Raw genomic sequence first — 16,392 nt, 5'->3', positions numbered from 1 at the left:
TCTAGGCTTTGGGCTCTTAGAAAAATGGGCCCAATCCAAAGCCTTCCCCTCAACTGGGGCTTGGTCATGGCCACCAATTCTAGAGAGCCATAGCCCATTATAATGGAAGTTAATTATACGTCCAATTATGGGCAGGGGAAACTAGAATGTGAACTCAGCAGGCAGCATTAAAGAAAAGCATGCAAATCATCCTTAGCTTCCTTTGCTTTTAAATATAAGTTGTTATTATGCAAAGGGTAATTAAATCCCGGCACCCAAGAGGTGTTCCTGGCCAGCTCTGACTGGTGTTGGGCTGTCTGGCAACCCATTTTTAGAGAGTGCCCCTCTGCCCCCTCTGCTGTCTTTCCCAACACTCTTGTGGGTCTGAATCCCTTTGGTCTAGCCTTGACTTTGCAGGGCTTCTGCCTAACCTTAGAGCTGTCCTCCGGGTGGGGGGTGGGGTGGGGTGGGGGTGGGGGTCCCACTCCAGTGTCTTATGCTTCCACTCCCAGCTTTAGCTAGGGTTGCCAGTAGTGTTACTGACGGCTTCGGTACAGGTAGTTCTACTCCAATTTTCTCCAGGGAATGGTAGTATTGGACACATCTTCCCTTGGTGTCTCCCTCACAAGAAGAAACGGAGTTACCCTGAAGCATGGAGGATTTATTTAATTTATTTATTAAAAAAGTTTTTTTTCAATGCTTATTTATTTTAGAGAGAGAGAAAGAGAGAGACAGAGTGAGAGCGGGGGAGGGGCAGAGAGACAGAGGGAGACCACAGAATCGGAAGCGGGCTCCAGGCTCTGAGCTGTCAGCACAGAGCCCGATGAGGGGCTCGAACCCACGAACCAGGAGATCGGGACCTGAGCTGAAGTTGGACCTTGACTGACTGAGCCCCCCAGGTGCCCCTTATTTATTTTGAGAGAGGGAGGGAGACGGCGGGGGAGGGGGGAGAAAGTGGAGGGGCAGAGGGGGTGATAGAATTTTTAGCCGCTTCCATGCTCAGCGCGGAGCCCAGTGTGGAGCTTGATATCATGACCCCGGGAAAGAGGAGAAATGGCTGCAAAGTCTCCCAAGCCTGATCAGGTGACAAAATAGCCACTCCACGTGGCCGGGCCGCGTTTATAAAAGGGAGGGGCAGTGAAGGAGGGGTCAGAATCCTTCTCCTCTCCCTCTGGCCTTAACTCTTCTAGCCTAGCTCACCATAACCTGTGGATCATCTTGCTTTAGCTCCCCTAATGAGGTCCTCAAATCCAGCTCCCGCCTGATCACTTGAAGAGACAGTTCTGGCTACACCTTCACCTGCACCTTGGCCTGTGACCCTGCTGCATCACAGCTGTCCCCTGCCCTAACCACGTGCAGGAGGTGCTGGGGCTCCAAGAATCGAGTCGGTGGGGGGGGAAGGTCTGGCCTTGGAAACTTCTTCCTTCGTGAACCCACTTTGTGCTTTTATCAGCATTAGAGGCAGTGACAGGCAGACACAGGGAGGGGAGAGAAGCTGAAATATCAGCTAAGAGCCTCTCCCCATTGCCTTATGAACATAAGATAGGGGCCCTATCCCTACTCGTCCATCCACCCTGTGGACCTGTTCTGAGCGCTTAACTCTATTCCAAAACTATGCTAGCTACTAGGGGTGCAAAGAAATGACGTCACCTCTTCTCCACCGTTCACACGCATTGGTGCGTGTCGCTAATTCCACCCACCGTCCTGGATCGAAGCTTGGGCAGTCAGTTTATTCTATTCGAGTAATAACAAAACCAAGCTCTTTAGAATGAGTAATGCTCATTTAAGTTAAGTACTATCAGAGATGTGGGTCAAAGGGACATTTCAGACATCCTGGGGGCAGGGAGGTGATAGGTCATGTTGGGGTCCTCTCTGCTTCCTTCCACTACTAGCCAAATCTCTGATAATTTCTCTTGATCCAAACCCCTTTCCCTGTGGAGGTAGGAAGAGGAGGTCATTTTGGGGACCACTGCGGAGAATGAGCTTGTCAGAATCAAGCCGGTGAGTGGGTTTGCGTGCAGCAGCCCTCAGGGGCATCCAGTACTCCATCTGTCAGTTAATAAGCTCATATTTTATTTCTCCCCATGGAAAGGCATTTTCTTCCTTATACCCTGGGAGACCCACAGGGCAGAGATTCTCTGGATCTTCCTTTACAGAGAGGCCCAGCGAGATAAAAGAATTCCCCAAAGTCACATACTACGTTTTGCTAGAGTGAGAGGGAGAGCTTAGTTCCCCAACCCTTGACTTCTGGATCTATGCCCATGACTGGCTCTGTAGGGTTGAAAATGGGATTGGAAATTTCCCAGGGTTGGCCTGGGGGAGGTAGAGTCCCCTGGAAAAGCTCTGCAACAACTAGCCACTGCCTGTGCGTTGTTTCCAGGAGCTTAATTGTGCCTACGTGCGCAAGGGAGACCAGGAGGCCGATGCTGATGGCCTGGTGGAGGAGATCAGCTTCCAGAACACCGTAGGGGGGGGGGGAGGTGAGCACTGGCAGGGAGGACATTAGTCATCCATCTTCACTCTGTCCCAGGCCAGACTTTGAACAGAGGAAGCGGACAGAGGGGTCTGCAGGCATGAAGTCTTTGAAATGGTGGCTCTGTGTGTGTGTGTGTGTGTGTGTGTGTGTGTGTGTGAAGGGGGAATGTGAGCTCTGTTCTACCTGGCTCTCGATGGTACAGGTGATATGAATGGCTGTCGGCCCCACAGGAAGTGAGAGTCACCGAAGCCCGCGTCTCAGACACCTCAGTCATCACCAAACTGGATAACAGCCGGGACCTGAACATGGGCTGCACTGTGACTGAGATCTAGGCTAACTCTGATGACATTGCTAGACACAGCCGGGCTGGGGCTGAGTCCTGGTGCTGCAGCAAGGTGAGGGGCATAGGACACCTGCCTCCTAGACATGGCAGTGGGAAGGATGCCAGGCATATATTAACAAAGCCTCTTTTGTCTGGGGATTCTGATCCCTAGAGATGGTAACAGAAGGGCACACAGCTCTGAGGTTTTAGTGGCTGGGCAGGACTAACATGTATGGTTGCGCAGGCTGAGCCCTGTACAACCTCCAACCATTTGTGGTGTCTGAATTGCTGGGACACCCCGTCCTGAGCCTCGGGAGAATCTCTGCTTCTCTTTAATATGGGGAGATGAAAGTCATGGTGATGTGGCGTGGGGAGACCCTGCCATGGAGGAGATTACTGCGCAGACCGCGTGATCCAGAGGCGGACTAATGAGGTTGAAATGCCAAGTTTCAGGTGTGGGTCATCTGCCCCCCACTTCCCGCCCCCCACCACATTTGGGGCAGTGAGTGCCCCAAATGGATCTCACCATTCAGGATCCAGCTCGTTTGCATGACAGATGTCCCTGGTTGTGGTCCCTCAGGGGGACTCTGTTAATGAAAGGGAGAGGCCTGTTCTTGGGGTGTTCCCAGCTGGGGGAGGGGAGAGACTGGTACATGCAGGAAATAGACCGAGACACCCAGGACCATAACCCACTTTGTTCTCTCCTGGCCCCCAGAACACCAAGCTGGAGGGACCCTCCCTGCCCTGAGGGGAGGCCAAGGAGAATACTTTTAGCTGAGGTCTACTGCCTCATTTCCAATACGCCTCTTGTATAATTTAGTTAGGGGCAATTGCTTGCGGGTAAATGTTTAACAACCAGCTCTCGGAAGGAAACAAAAGTCCCATTTACAGGGTTTGCCAGTTTCGGTGGTGTAAAATCTTCCGGCATGGCTGGCTGTGACTGCATTTAGGGTCGGCTAGAAATGTGTCAAACAGGCTCTGTGAACTGGTTCCAGAACACTGTTGGTTAGAAGGCAGGGTAAAAGGAGGCCTCACACTGAAAGGGCAAATAGAAAGATTCGGGGAGACTGGATTGTTCGTGATCGTGTAGCCCGTCAGTGTGGGTGGGGAGGCAGCCTGGAGCTGGACTCCTGGGCAGGTGGAGGGATCTCTGTGTCCTGCTGCATTTGGCGGGTCCCACTTCCCAGAGGAGTCTGGGAGAGCCTGACCCTTATGTTCTTTTGGAACCGGGTTGGGGAGACGCTGAGCCTTTGGGGGGGTCTGCACCCCAGATCTTCTTTTCTGACCTGGGAAAACTTGAATGATTCCTTTGGTGACTGGGTTCAGAGCTGGTGACCACGTTACTTCTGGGACCACTGTCGGGAGCTAGTGCCCAGTCCTAACACTGACCTTGGGTCACGAGGGGGATAACTCCTCATGCCATACCCATCGGAGTGGAAGTCTTACTTTCCCATTGTTGGGAGGCTCGCATTTTCTCCTTGTCCAAGCGCATGTGTCCACGTTCAAGATGTCAAATACTTTTCTGGACCAAAACAGGTGTTTCATCAGCTTGGTTGTCCCCAGGGAGGTCTTCCTGAAGTCAGTGACGGAAGACTAGATTAAGAAGGGATTGAGATTAAACCACCAGATGGACTCCCTTCCAGTAAAGGCTGGGACAGGCCACAGGGAGGCTCAGGTAGGCTTTATCCTTGGAGATGTGAATAAGCAAGAACCATCTCAGCCATCTGGGTGCTCTTGGCTGGTAGGGCGGGAGTTCTGGTCCCCACGCTGCCGAAGGTTCTGACTTGTTATCGTCCCTGTGCAGGTGTCAGCCGCTCTCAGGCGGAGTTGTAGCTGGGGGAATGTCTCAGTCACCCATTTCTGTGGCATCAGATCCTGTAGGATGGAAGTTTGTGGCAGCAGGTTAAGAAGTGTGAAGCTGGCAGGGTTTGATGAAACACCGAGCCTCTGGCGCTCTCGTCCTCCCGAGGTTCCCAGCTGGCTCTCTCTCCAGCCTGGCCCTGGTGGTGGGGTGTAAACCCTTGATCTCACCCTGGCCCATCTTCCCTGCTGTCCACTTCTCATTTCTTGTTGTGTGGGACTCTCCCTCCTTGTCTCCCGCCTCCCTGAGGCTGAGAAAGGGTATCGGGAGGAGAGGCACAGGGATATATTCTGTTGGACGATTCTGGGCTGTCTGACCCATGAAGGGGACCGTCTCTCAGCCCCCACCCCTTAACCTTGCCCTTCCCTGAACTCTTGCTCTTCCCTTCCTTTCCTGAATCTTCCTTCCCTCCTTGCTGTTGGTGCTTAAGATAAAGTCACATAGTTCCTGTCATGCTTTCGATCTTTCTGTCCATTATTTCAGTCCTAGGAAGGGTGGGTGGGATCTCCGGGTGGGGGGAAGGCATTCAATGTGGTGGGGGCTGCCAAGGCCAGGCCAGCTATTTATTTGATTGAGTGTCAAGGCTGGGGACATTGAGGAGGGGTGTTCTGATGGTTCTGGGCTCCCTGAGGGAGTGCTTCAGTGCCAGGAAGCTTTTGGCCCAGTGTTGGCGCGTAGCAGACACTCAGCCATGTCAAGAGGATAAATGAATTCATCTCTAAGGTTTCCAGTTTCCCACAGGGCATCTTCACTTGAATATTGCCCTGATATTTGGAATTCAAAATGCCTTAAAATCAGTTTGTCAGTTCCCCCTGAACTGATGCCCCTCCATCAGTTTTCCCTCTTTCTGCCAGCTCCTCCTAATATCTCCAGCTTAAAACTCTTTCATACCTATTTTCCCCACCCAACGAGTCACAGAATCCTGCCTATTTTTTTCCGTTGAAAAATGCGACCAGGACCTTCTTTTCTTGCAAAATGTCAGACTAGGAACTCTGAAACATCCTTCTGCCATGAGTCACCTAAAATTGTGGAAAATATACTTAAAACTACATTTTAATGCATCATTGAGCTAGCAAGACGGTATGGAAAATTGTCAAGAAGAACAAAACGAGAAATTCTTGGATCTAAAAGTGTGGGAATGGACGTGAAAAATTCAACGAAGGGGCTTGGCCAAAGACTGACGATGTCAGAGGGTAGGGTTGGTGTCTTGAAGACAGGAGAAGAAGTTTTCTAATCCAAACAACAGTGAGAAAATATTGAAGAAAAAGTAACAGCGCCTCAGAGACCTAGAATCATCTAGCATATGTACGCTTGGGGTTCCAGAAGGAGAAGAGTGAGAGTGATGTGGAAAAGTGTTTGAAGGAGTACCCTCCCATATTTGGTGAAAAACATCAGTTTACAGAGCCAAGAATGCTTGTGGTGCCCAAGAATACTGGCTGCTTAAAGCAAAAATAGTGATATTGCTTGTAACGTCTGTAGAAGTAAAAGATCTGGCAAGTGACACAGACGATGGGGAGGCGGGTCACCGAATTGCACTGTTTGTCGTGTGTGCACTTGTCGGTTGCCAAGTGGGGAGCAACACAGTATTAACTCCAAATAGACTTTGATAACTAAGGGAGCATGTATAGCATTAGCTCTAGAACAATCACTAAAACAAACATTTATTATGATAAAGTAAACCAAAAGATTTCGACAGGATAAATGATATCAAATATTTAAAAGTTATTTGATGAACTCCAAAGAAAGCAGAAAGGAACAACAGAGGAACAACAACAACAAAAACCCCACGTGAGACAAATGAGAAACAAAGAACAAGATGGCTGACTCAAATCCAATCATATATAATTACATTAATTGTTCCTGGAAAGAACTAATCCTTCAATAACAAGAAGACAAACAATTCAGTTAAAATGGGTGAAAGACTTCAATCGGCCCTTTACAAAAGAAGATGTATTAAGGGCCAAGAAACACATGGGAACTTGCTGATCATTATTAGTCATCAGGGAAACCTACTCTGGGAAAAACTCAACACCCACTGGAAGGCTAACATTCAAGAGACTGATGATTCCAAGTGGGGGGGGGGGCGGCTGGAGCTTTCATGGAGCGTAAAATGGTCTAGTCACCTTGGAAAACAGTTTGGCAATTTCTTATCAAGCTGAACATACGCTACCAAATGACAACGCAAGTGCACTTTTGGATATTTTTTTCAAAAGAAATGAAAAGCAGGTTGAAATAGAGACTGGTACATGACTTTCATATGACCTTTATTTATTAAAGCCCCCAACTGGAAACAGCCCAAATGTTTTCAACAGGTGGATGGACAAACTGAGATATAATTGTACAACCGAATATCACCTAACAACACAAAGGAATGAACTGCTGATTCATAAAATGACATGGATGAGCCTTAAAAACATGCTGAGTGAAGGGGCCCCTGGGGGGCACAGTTGGTTAAGCGTCTGACTCTTGATTTCAGCTCAGGTCATGATCTTGCCCCGCACGTTCGAGCCCCGCATCAGGCTCTGCACTGCACTGACAGTGCAGAGCCTGCTTGGGATTCTCTCTTTCCCCTCTCTCTCTGCACCCCCCCCCCCCCGACATTGCTCTCTTGCTCAAAATAAATAAATACATTTGAAAAGATTTAAAAAACCATGCTGAGTGAAAAAATCAGACACAAAAGAGCACATACCGAATGCTTCTATTCATATGAAATTCCAAAAGTGGCAATACTAATCTACAGAAATTAGGTCAGTGCTGGTCTGGGAGTTGGACTGCAGAGGAGCATGAGGGAACTTTCTGAGATGATGCAAATGTTCCGTATCTTCATTCAGTGGTGGTTAGGTGGGGCACGCATCTGATGCATCTGCCAAAACCTGTTGAACTGCATGCTTCATATGTGTGCATTTTATTGTAGGTATATTTTATCTTAATAAAATTAATAAAATAATGACTTAAAAACCCAGTCAAATACATATGGGAGAAACCTATACCTACAGAAATATAAACATTATGTGAAATGCAAGATAACAAAGCAGCTCTAACTAAATGAAGAGCTATGTCAGATTCATAGATGGGAAGTTTTATTATCATAACGATATTAATTCTCCTTAAACTGATATACAGAGTCAATGCAACTATGATCAAATTCCAAATAAGGGTTTACATAAGTCTTAACAAGTTGATTCTAAAATTTATGGTGAAGAGTAACAATCAAGAATAGTCAAGGCGCTATATAAGAATACACGGCGGGGGGTGGGGGGAGTGTAGGTGGCTCAGTTGGTTGAGCCTCGGACTTTGGCTCAGGTCACGATCTCATTGTTTGTGGGTTTGAGCCCCGTATTGGGCTCTATGCTGACAGCTCGGAGCCTGGAGCCTGCTTCAGATTCTGTGTCTCCCCCTCTCTCTCTGCCCCTCCTCCACTCATGCTGTGTCTCTCTCTCTCTCTCTCAAAAATAAATAAAAATTAAAAAAAAAAAAGAATACATGGGATAAAAAAGAGCATTTGAATGGGTATTTGCCCTTTCAGAGGTAGTTATAAAGCTATTAATTCAGTGTAATATCCACTTAAGAAGAGACAAATTGACCAATGAAACAAACTAGAGAGCCCCTAAATTGACGTATATTTTATATATATATATAGTAACAATATATATAATGACATATATATTATACATATATATTATATACACATTAGATGTGTTTTATGCATAATATTTTTATTATAATATGTAATACAATATACTTTATATAAAGCATGAATATATTAACAACATATATATGTGTTATGTGTAATGTACATAATATATGTCAATTTAGGGGTTCTCTAGTTTGTTTCATTGATCAGTTTGTCTATTCTTGTATGTAAATATTATACAAATATAGTAACTATATATAAATATATAACTAAAGTTATATGTAATATATAAAGTTATATATATAGCTAGATCTGTATCTTTGATATGCCACAGTAGTGATATTGCAGATCAGTAGTAAAGAAGGGACTATGGCATTGGTTATCCACGTGGAAAAAAAGTGAAACTGGATTCTTGCCTTCTATTATACACAAAATCAATTCCAAGCAAACTATAATTATAAATGTCAGATGCAAAACTTTAAAATCTTTAGAAGAAAACATTAGTGAATGTCTTTCTTTTTTTTATTTATTTAGAGAGACAGAGAGTGTGTGTGGGCAAGCTCTAGCAGGGGAGAGGGGTGGAGGGAGAAAGAGAGAGAATCCCAAGCAGGCTCCGTGCTTGAGTGTAGGGCCTGATGCAGAGCTTGATCCCACGACCCTGGGATCATGACCTGAGCCGAAATCAAGAGTTGGATGCTCAAATGACTGAGCCACCCAGGCGTCCCTCTCTTTCTGACGTTGGTATAAATAAGGATTTTTACGCAAGGCATGATGAATGCTTAATCTGAAAGAAGAGATGGGTAAATTAGACACTAAAATTAAGAACTTTTATTTATCAAAATATTCACAAAGTGAAAAGACAAGCCATAAATTTGAAGGTGATATTTGTGATACACATAAGTGACAAAGTATAATATCTAGAAGTATAAATTTATATAGAAATATAAAAAACACTTAGCATCTAGTAAGAATAAAGCAAACAACCCAACAACAAAAAAATGGGCAAAAGGAAATCCATACAGGTAATAAACACTTAAAGAGATACTCAGCCTCAATAGGAATCACGAAAATGCAAAGTAAGATCAAAAATAAGACTGATTATATCGTTTCATTATTGAAAATCAGATGCGTCAGAGAAGATACGAATCTTTTATGTATTGCTGATCAAAGTATAAGTCTTTATTATATGACTTTGGCAAATAACTTTTGTGTTGTAATATTCACTATTTGATTCAGAAATACCAGTCCTAGATGTGTATCACAGAAAAATCCTCACACACAGCCATCGGGGACACTTAGAAAAATGTTCGTAGCACCAACTTTGTAAGAGAAAACAGAACAAAACAATAATAGAGTTATATAAAGTGTCGTGTATTCACGTAATAGAATACTATGAATCTTAGTGAAGGACCCTTAGTTCTACAATATTAGGAAAAAAAAAAAAAAAAGCAAGTCCTTTTGTAAGTGATATACTGAAAAAACCCAAAACCCCAAACCCAACCAAACAAGAAAAACTAAATAATAATAATAATAATGTTTACAGGTACGTGCATACATGTAATCAAACTAGAAGAAAAGAAAACAAGGGAATGATGAGAAATTCAAGGAAGGCCCCCCCCCCCCCCCCCAGATCAAGAAGCAAAAACAGGCTGGGGAGGCAGTGTGTAGGCATGTGTAAATTATTAGGGACGTTTGGTTCTTGTGCCTATAAGTGGCTTCATGGGTATTTCATTTTCATTATATTAAATACATAATAAAATCAACACCCTATTTATAAGAAGTGAAGTCTCAACATAAGGTCCTGTTGAAAACCTAAAGATAAAACATAAAGCCATACAAAGTGAAAGAACGTGTGCAGGTGAGTGGTTCAAGAGTCAGAACGCACCGCGCGTAGTGGGAGCGAGCAATTCTTCACGAAACTTATTTCCCTTTAGGTGCGTGAGCATGGAGGTAGGTACGGATTCACGATATAAAATCCGTTTCTTATTTTGAGCTGTGGTTAAACAAGAGTTTGACTGTCAGTAGCCCAAACATCCTCCTGCCAAAGTACGACAGCGGAAACGTACCTACAGGTTCACACCGGCATTGTTTGTTAGCACAAAAACAAAGGTGCACAGATGTATACCCGCAGGGGACTGGAGAGAGAATCACACACTGGGATACTACGCAGCAGTGACAAACGAACCAAGCTGTACGCATCAAAAGCTCACATACAGAATGTCGGGGAGGGAAAAAAGCAAGTCATAAAAACCACGTAATCCTATTTTTGTAAAGCTTAATGTTAGGCAAAACTGAACAAATGCGGAGGGACTCATGCACACCGGAGGCTAAAGAAAAGCAAAGGAACGCTCACTACAAACCCCAGGAGAGTGGTTACCTTGGAGATGGGATAGGGTCAGGGACCAAAGATGCTATGATCAGGAAGGGTCCCACGTGGGGCTTCGAAGGTACTGATGGAAGGTACACAAGGATCTGTTTTTATTACTGTTGCCATTTAAATCATTAAATGTAGGTTATATGCACACATTCTTTTGCACGTATGAGAAGTTTATAAAACAGAAAGAAAATGCTGACCAGCGTGTGCTGTCTGGTCCCTGGTTCCTCCTGCAGTTTAGAGGCTCGATCCTGTCCCAGATGCCTACCTAGTCTTGGCACTGGAACCCCAGACCCAGTCTCTTTCCCTCCTGTCTGCCTTCCCTCTGCTTCCAGACGGGCCTTCCTAAACTGCATCGCACACCAGGGTGGTGGTCTGCTCAAGCACCTTCTGTGGCTCCCCATTTCTCACCCCATAAGCCCAAACTCCTTGGCTCTGCACATTTCCCCCACCTGAAGGATCCTTCCTTCCCTCTCCTCCTCTTTCCTTCAAGGCCCATTCCAGGCCAGGGCCCTCCACTCTCCCACCTGGGCTGACAGAACAGCCCCTTCCGGCCCCTGTCAGAACTCTGCAAGGTGAGGTCACAAAGCCCCCTGGGAAGGAGCAGCTTTGTCCCCAGAGGCGAGGATTCTGGGAGCTCCCTGGGCTGGAGCTGGGCTGAGGTGCGCTCCGGAGGCTTGGAGAGACGACAGCTCTTTTCATCATGGTGAGACTTGTCTATGTGGCACTTGGGTCACATGGGATGAGGGGGTCTTGGACTCTGCCCGGATCTGTTGGACCTAGCCGGGCACAAGCTTGTCTGCTGTGTCTACAGCTTTTGGGAAGGGGACCCGGAAAGGGTGGCCTGTGGGAGTCTGTTCATATCCATTTCCCATACCCGCTCTGCCCTGGAAAGCAATTTGCACTGGGTTTGGCGTGAACAGTTCCTGTTGGCTGGGGTGAAGAGTGTGTGTGACTTTAATGTTCCTCAGGGTGTAGAGCAAAGAACATGCACTTAAGATGCAGTCTAGCTCAGCTCGACTGGCAGGGTCACTCATGTCCCACTGGGTCCCTACTTCCTCGGACAGTAGATGTAATGAGCTTCAGCTTGCCCAAGGAAGGATAAGGGGGACAGTAACACCCACCTGGCCTACTTCACGGTGGTCTTGAGCCCAGGTGAGACGGTGGAGATAGAAGACCTTGAAGAGAATAAGGCCCTGTGCGTCAGTTACCGAGCCCAGGCGGTTTATGGGCTGGTATGTGAGGACAGGAGCAGGAAAGGGAAAAGGCCCCCTGATTTTGTCCCTTCTAGATAGCTCTCCCCATAGTGGCCTTGGGTTTAGCGAAGGAGCTGGAATCTGGATCCCTGTCGCTGATTAGTAGCATTCATCAAGTTAAAGAAGTTTCTTTATATTCAGAGATTTTCGAAAGTACTTTTAAATTAGGAATCACTGCTGGATCTTTAAAAATGGTGTTTGTATTAATTGCCACGATCCTATGTGAATGACCATAACTGATTTGCTGGAGTCTAACTTACCCCTGTTGCCTGGGATAAACCCTATGTGATCTCAGTCCAATGACTCGACAGATTATCGGCCTGCGTTGTTCTTTGTGCCATCCCTTCGACATTACCTTTGGCATCTCTAGACCCGATAGAGCATCCGCCAGTGTGCCCGTCAACCCTCGGCAATAGGAAAGACGATCATCCCCATTTTCCAGACAGAGAAACAGAGGCCCAGAGTAGTCAGATGACCTGCTCATGAGGGAAGGTGGAGGGGTTGGTCCTGGAGCTGTCTTGCGGGCTTCGGTTGAGTGCCCTTGTTGGCTGTCCTCCTCGCCCTGACCCTCCCCTGTCCTGTGCTGCCTCCGCCCCATAGTGCGAGGAGGTACAGGCGACCATGCAGAAACACACGCAGGGCCTGCGACACAGCAAGGAGGAGCTGAACAGGCTTAACCAGGCCATCCAGCGGCTGACTGCGGAGGTGAACAGTGCTAAGAGTCAGGTGAGGGGTGGGGGTGGCGCACCGGAGTGATGAACGGTGGGAGGGTGTCCATTATCTATGACAGCTCGACTAGTCGTCCCCCTCCTCTGGAGTACATGGGTAGAGTTTCTCTTTGTGAGTGTCCGAACAAACGGAAGTGTGGCTTTACACGTGTACATCACGCTGCCTTTGCCTGGGACTCTGTAGTAGTTCATGTGGGCACGTAACTGACCCGTAGGTAAAATACGTATAAATCTGTACGCTTGTTTGCCTATCAGTTTTCATGCGCACGTGAGATTTTGTATCTGCATGCTTTGTTTGTCCTACATAGCATTAAACTTGAGCCCTTCTTTGGGAATCGCAAGACGTTCCGTAGAAATCCGGTTTTCTGGGTTCTCTTTAAATAATGCACGGAGTTGGCAACATTCTGCTAGGGACGGGAGGCTTCTGTCTTCTCTGTCGCCTTCACACAAGGCTGTGCTCCTTTTGTGTGCATCGACCCCACCACCCTGAGCTGCGTCCTTTGATGCAGAGGCAGAGGGCTCTTGCCATTTTGTCATCATCTTGGCTGGTGCTGTTATTATCCTTGTGGAAGGCAAAGGGTACCAACACCCGCGTCTCTAAATTAGAGGTGTGAGAGGCTGAAACCGTGAAAGAGGTCCTGGTGATTGTGGGAGACTGACAATGTGCGGATTTCTTTCTGGAACTGGATCCTATTGCTAGAGGGTTGACATTTGGCCTTCACCTTGGGATGCCTCCAGCCAGGCCTCTGGAGGCATTCGGGTTTGCAGCTAGGCTTAGGAAAGAGAGGTTCCCACGTGGATGTTTTCTTTCTTCCGACTTCTCTGCCTCTCAGTCTCCCCTCTCTCCTCCCAGCTGCCCTGTCAAGCCCCCTGGGCTCATACTTTACCTGCAGAGGGAAGGGGTTCTGTTTCCTGTTTCCCCCTGCTTTCTGTGGATACAAGTGTCTGAGGCTCTGAGGGGCCCTCCCTTCTTCAGGAACTGATGACGGTGAGGAGGGACAAGCTGTTCCGGTTCAAGGGGGTGGCACAGTGAATGGATGGGCCTGTCACGGTTCAGTCTGCCACCGGCCTCTGCTGTTCTGATCACAGTCCCCCAATCCCCCACCCCCAGTTCCCTAAGCAGCCAGCAAAGCTCATCAAGGCCAGCGTTTATTATTGTTCTATTTCTGCAGAGACTACGGAGGCTGGTTTCTGGTGAGGAAAGGATATCCTTCCTGTTAGTTTCCCTGATGAAATAATAAACCTAGCATTATGTGCTCAGGAGCATTTGATGCTTCCTGGATCCTAGCTCCTTTGAGAAGAGTTACCGTATTAGACGTGAAAGGCTCTGTCTCAGCCATCTCGGATGGCTGGTCCCAAATCTCCACACTGGGAGCTGGGCAGACACAGACACATTTTTTGGAACAGGAAGGCCCATTCCATACAGTGATCTCTAATCCCTCATTGGCCCTTTGGCTTCCAAGAAGGGTCTGGATCTTTGATGGGGGAGGGGGTGGGGGCCAAGGATGTCCTGTCCGTGCTCTTCCCTTCGCCCCCAGCCCTGTGAACTAGACAGAGCCAGGGAGCCACTAGTTCTGCAGGAGGAGAGTGCCTCAGATAGTGCCCAGGGCAAGCTGGCCTGGCTGGAGGCCGCCCTGCAGCGAGCCAAGCAGGACATGGCCCGGCAGCTGCGAGAGTACCAGGAGCTCATGATCGTGAAGCTGGGCCTGGACTTCGAGATCGCCACCTACCGCAAGCTGCTGGAGGACGAGGAGAGCAGGTGGGGGCTGGGCGGTGCTTTGGGTGTGGCCACGGCAAGGAGTGCAGGGGCCCAGGGAGGTCACCATCTGGGTCCTCACCAGCTGGGGAGGGGGGGTGGTGGGGAGAGAAGACCTGGGGGTCCAGGGCCTTGTTCTCCTGGAGCCAATTTCTCCCCACCAGCTTAAGGCCCTTTAGGGATGGGCATCTGGGATGGGCCGACACATGGTCACACACCCCCAAGGGCAGAGAGCAGGGGCCAGTCTGTCCAGTGAGGCAGCTGCAAGGACCAAGGCCTAGCCAGGGGGCAATAGTGTGTCCAGTTTGGAGTGCCTTCTCAGTTCTGCCCTTCTTGCCCCGAAGGCAGGGTTTATGGGAACAGGCAGGGCCTGGCTTTTAACCTCAGACTGCAGTAGAGACCCAAGGGCTGCTAGCTCCAGCTGGGTACCCCAGGCTGAGGGGAGGGACAGGGAACCCGCCATGCAACAGGCATGCAGCATTTATTATCTTTCAACCCCACAAAACCCCTGGGAGGGAGGTGCTGTCATCCCCGTTTTACAGATGGGGAAACTGAGTCTCAGGGTAAAGGACCACCTCAAGGACACACAGGTAGAAAGCGACTGGGTGTGGCTTGACCAATAGTCTTCAGATGATTGAGCTATCTCCTCTATAGTGTCCTTTAAAATGTTCCCTTCATGGTCTCCCCTTTTAGGCTAAGTTTAGGCCAAACAAAGCGTCGTTAGCCTTCTCCCTCCTCCAAGAGGTCATCGATAAAATCGGACTATCTGAATTTAAGGAGGAAAGATCGAGTTTAAGCTCCAGAGGAGTCTGATGCAAAAGGCTGTGGGGATCTGAGAGAACCAGGGGCATGTACATCTCTCTGCCCGTCCGGGCAGGGCCAGGAAAGTTTTGTTTTGGAGAATGGGGATTATTATACCCAGGAGGAATGTTCACTCACCTGCTTCCTCCTTCTCTCCGCAGGCTTGGTCTGGGATTTGGGGCAGGAAGCTTCAGTAAGTAAATAATAGACATAGCTTGGGTTAGAGGAGTTCAATCTTATCCCCCACACCCCTTTGTGTGCATTCTCTTGGGAAGGGATTTGGGATTTGGGATCTGCTTCCTCTGTGTGTCTCCCTTTTGTGGGGGGCTGTTTATTCTCTCGGGGGTGATTCTTTGTGTGTGTTGAAGGGGGAGGTCTTGTGGTCTGTTCTTTGGGTGTCAGGTTCTGTTGGTTTGCCCTGGGGTGTGGGAGGGTGTTCTTGTGGGTCTGTCCTTGTGGAAGAGACTGTTTGATTCTCACGTGGGGAGAACCTGAGTGTCCGAGTTCAGGGAGGGGGGCCTTCTGGAGTCTGTTTCTTGGAGGAAGGGGTCTGCACCAAGACCCCTTGGTCTTTGGGGAGTTTGCACCTCTGACTCCTGGAGAGGAGGAGGGTCTTTGAGGCTACTCTCTGGGAGAGGAGTCTGTATGTCTGTCTTCTGGGGGCGGAGCGGGAGAAGACGGCTTCTCCTCTGACAGCCGCGCTTTGCTCAGCCCTGGGCAGCGGGCTGGGCTCAGCCTCTGGCCTGGCCAACCTGCTGCCTCCCCGAGCGGGCTCCGGCGCCCTGGACACGAGCGCCCCTGGCGGCGGCTGCGCGCTCTGCGGCTCCCCCGGATGCTTCGGGGGCTTTGGCTGCAGCGGTGCCCGCAGATGTTGAACCTTCCTGCCATGCTCTGGAGAAAAAGAACCCTAGCTTCTGCCCCAAGGACTTGACCCTCTGTCTCAGACGCCCCCTCCCACGGAGCTAGCCGTCACCTCATCTTTCCCTCTTGCCTGCCCCCACCCCGGAGCGCAAAGTCTTGGAATCTAGTTTACCGGACGGTGACTGCCCGGTTTCCAGGGTGAAGATAGCCCGGATGCTGAGCCACTGAGGAGGCCGTGTGGCTTACCTGGACCCAGCACCCTGTCCCTCTGACCTGCCCCCACCCCTTCACTCTTATTTTCCTAGGACTCCTCCTTTGCAATAAAAGTTCTTCAGTGGACTGAG

General features: G+C 48.5%; 1 protein-coding gene and 1 long non-coding RNA gene across 5 annotated transcripts; one reads left to right on the top strand and one right to left on the bottom strand.

Annotated features, from left to right (window-relative positions):
* Positions 1–4,443: 4,443 nt before the first annotated feature.
* On the bottom strand, positions 4,444–11,159 carry LOC121038542 (uncharacterized). The gene is made up of 3 exons (XR_005794390.1): positions 10,847–11,159; positions 7,328–7,501; positions 4,444–4,652 (listed from the first exon to the last, which is right to left on the bottom strand). It is a non-coding gene; the product is annotated as an uncharacterized LOC121038542 (long non-coding RNA).
* Positions 11,160–11,227: 68 nt separating this feature from the next.
* LOC121038538 (keratin, type II microfibrillar, component 7C-like) lies at positions 11,228–16,392 on the top strand. 4 transcript variants are annotated; one of them, XM_040488052.1, is made up of 5 exons: positions 11,228–11,352; positions 12,503–12,628; positions 14,169–14,389; positions 15,349–15,380; positions 16,246–16,392. In XM_040488052.1, exons 1-5 carry the CDS (start codon positions 11,350–11,352, stop codon positions 16,248–16,250), a joined length of 387 nt encoding a protein of 128 aa, XP_040343986.1. In that variant the 5' UTR covers positions 11,228–11,349; the 3' UTR covers positions 16,251–16,392. The 4 variants fall into 4 exon arrangements, with proteins under 4 accessions (XP_040343986.1, XP_040343983.1, XP_040343982.1 ...); XM_040488049.1 differs by having other exon boundaries at positions 11,229–11,352; positions 12,503–12,607; positions 15,899–16,392; XM_040488048.1 differs by having other exon boundaries at positions 11,229–11,352; positions 15,899–16,392.

Source organism: Herpailurus yagouaroundi, unplaced genomic scaffold (assembly GCF_014898765.1).
Source record: "Herpailurus yagouaroundi ecotype Mexico unplaced genomic scaffold, PumYag 166, whole genome shotgun sequence".
Classification (NCBI taxonomy): domain Eukaryota; kingdom Metazoa; phylum Chordata; class Mammalia; order Carnivora; family Felidae; genus Herpailurus; species Herpailurus yagouaroundi.
Note: the sequence above shows the minus strand (reverse complement) of the source record. Positions and strands in the feature narration are given on the sequence as shown.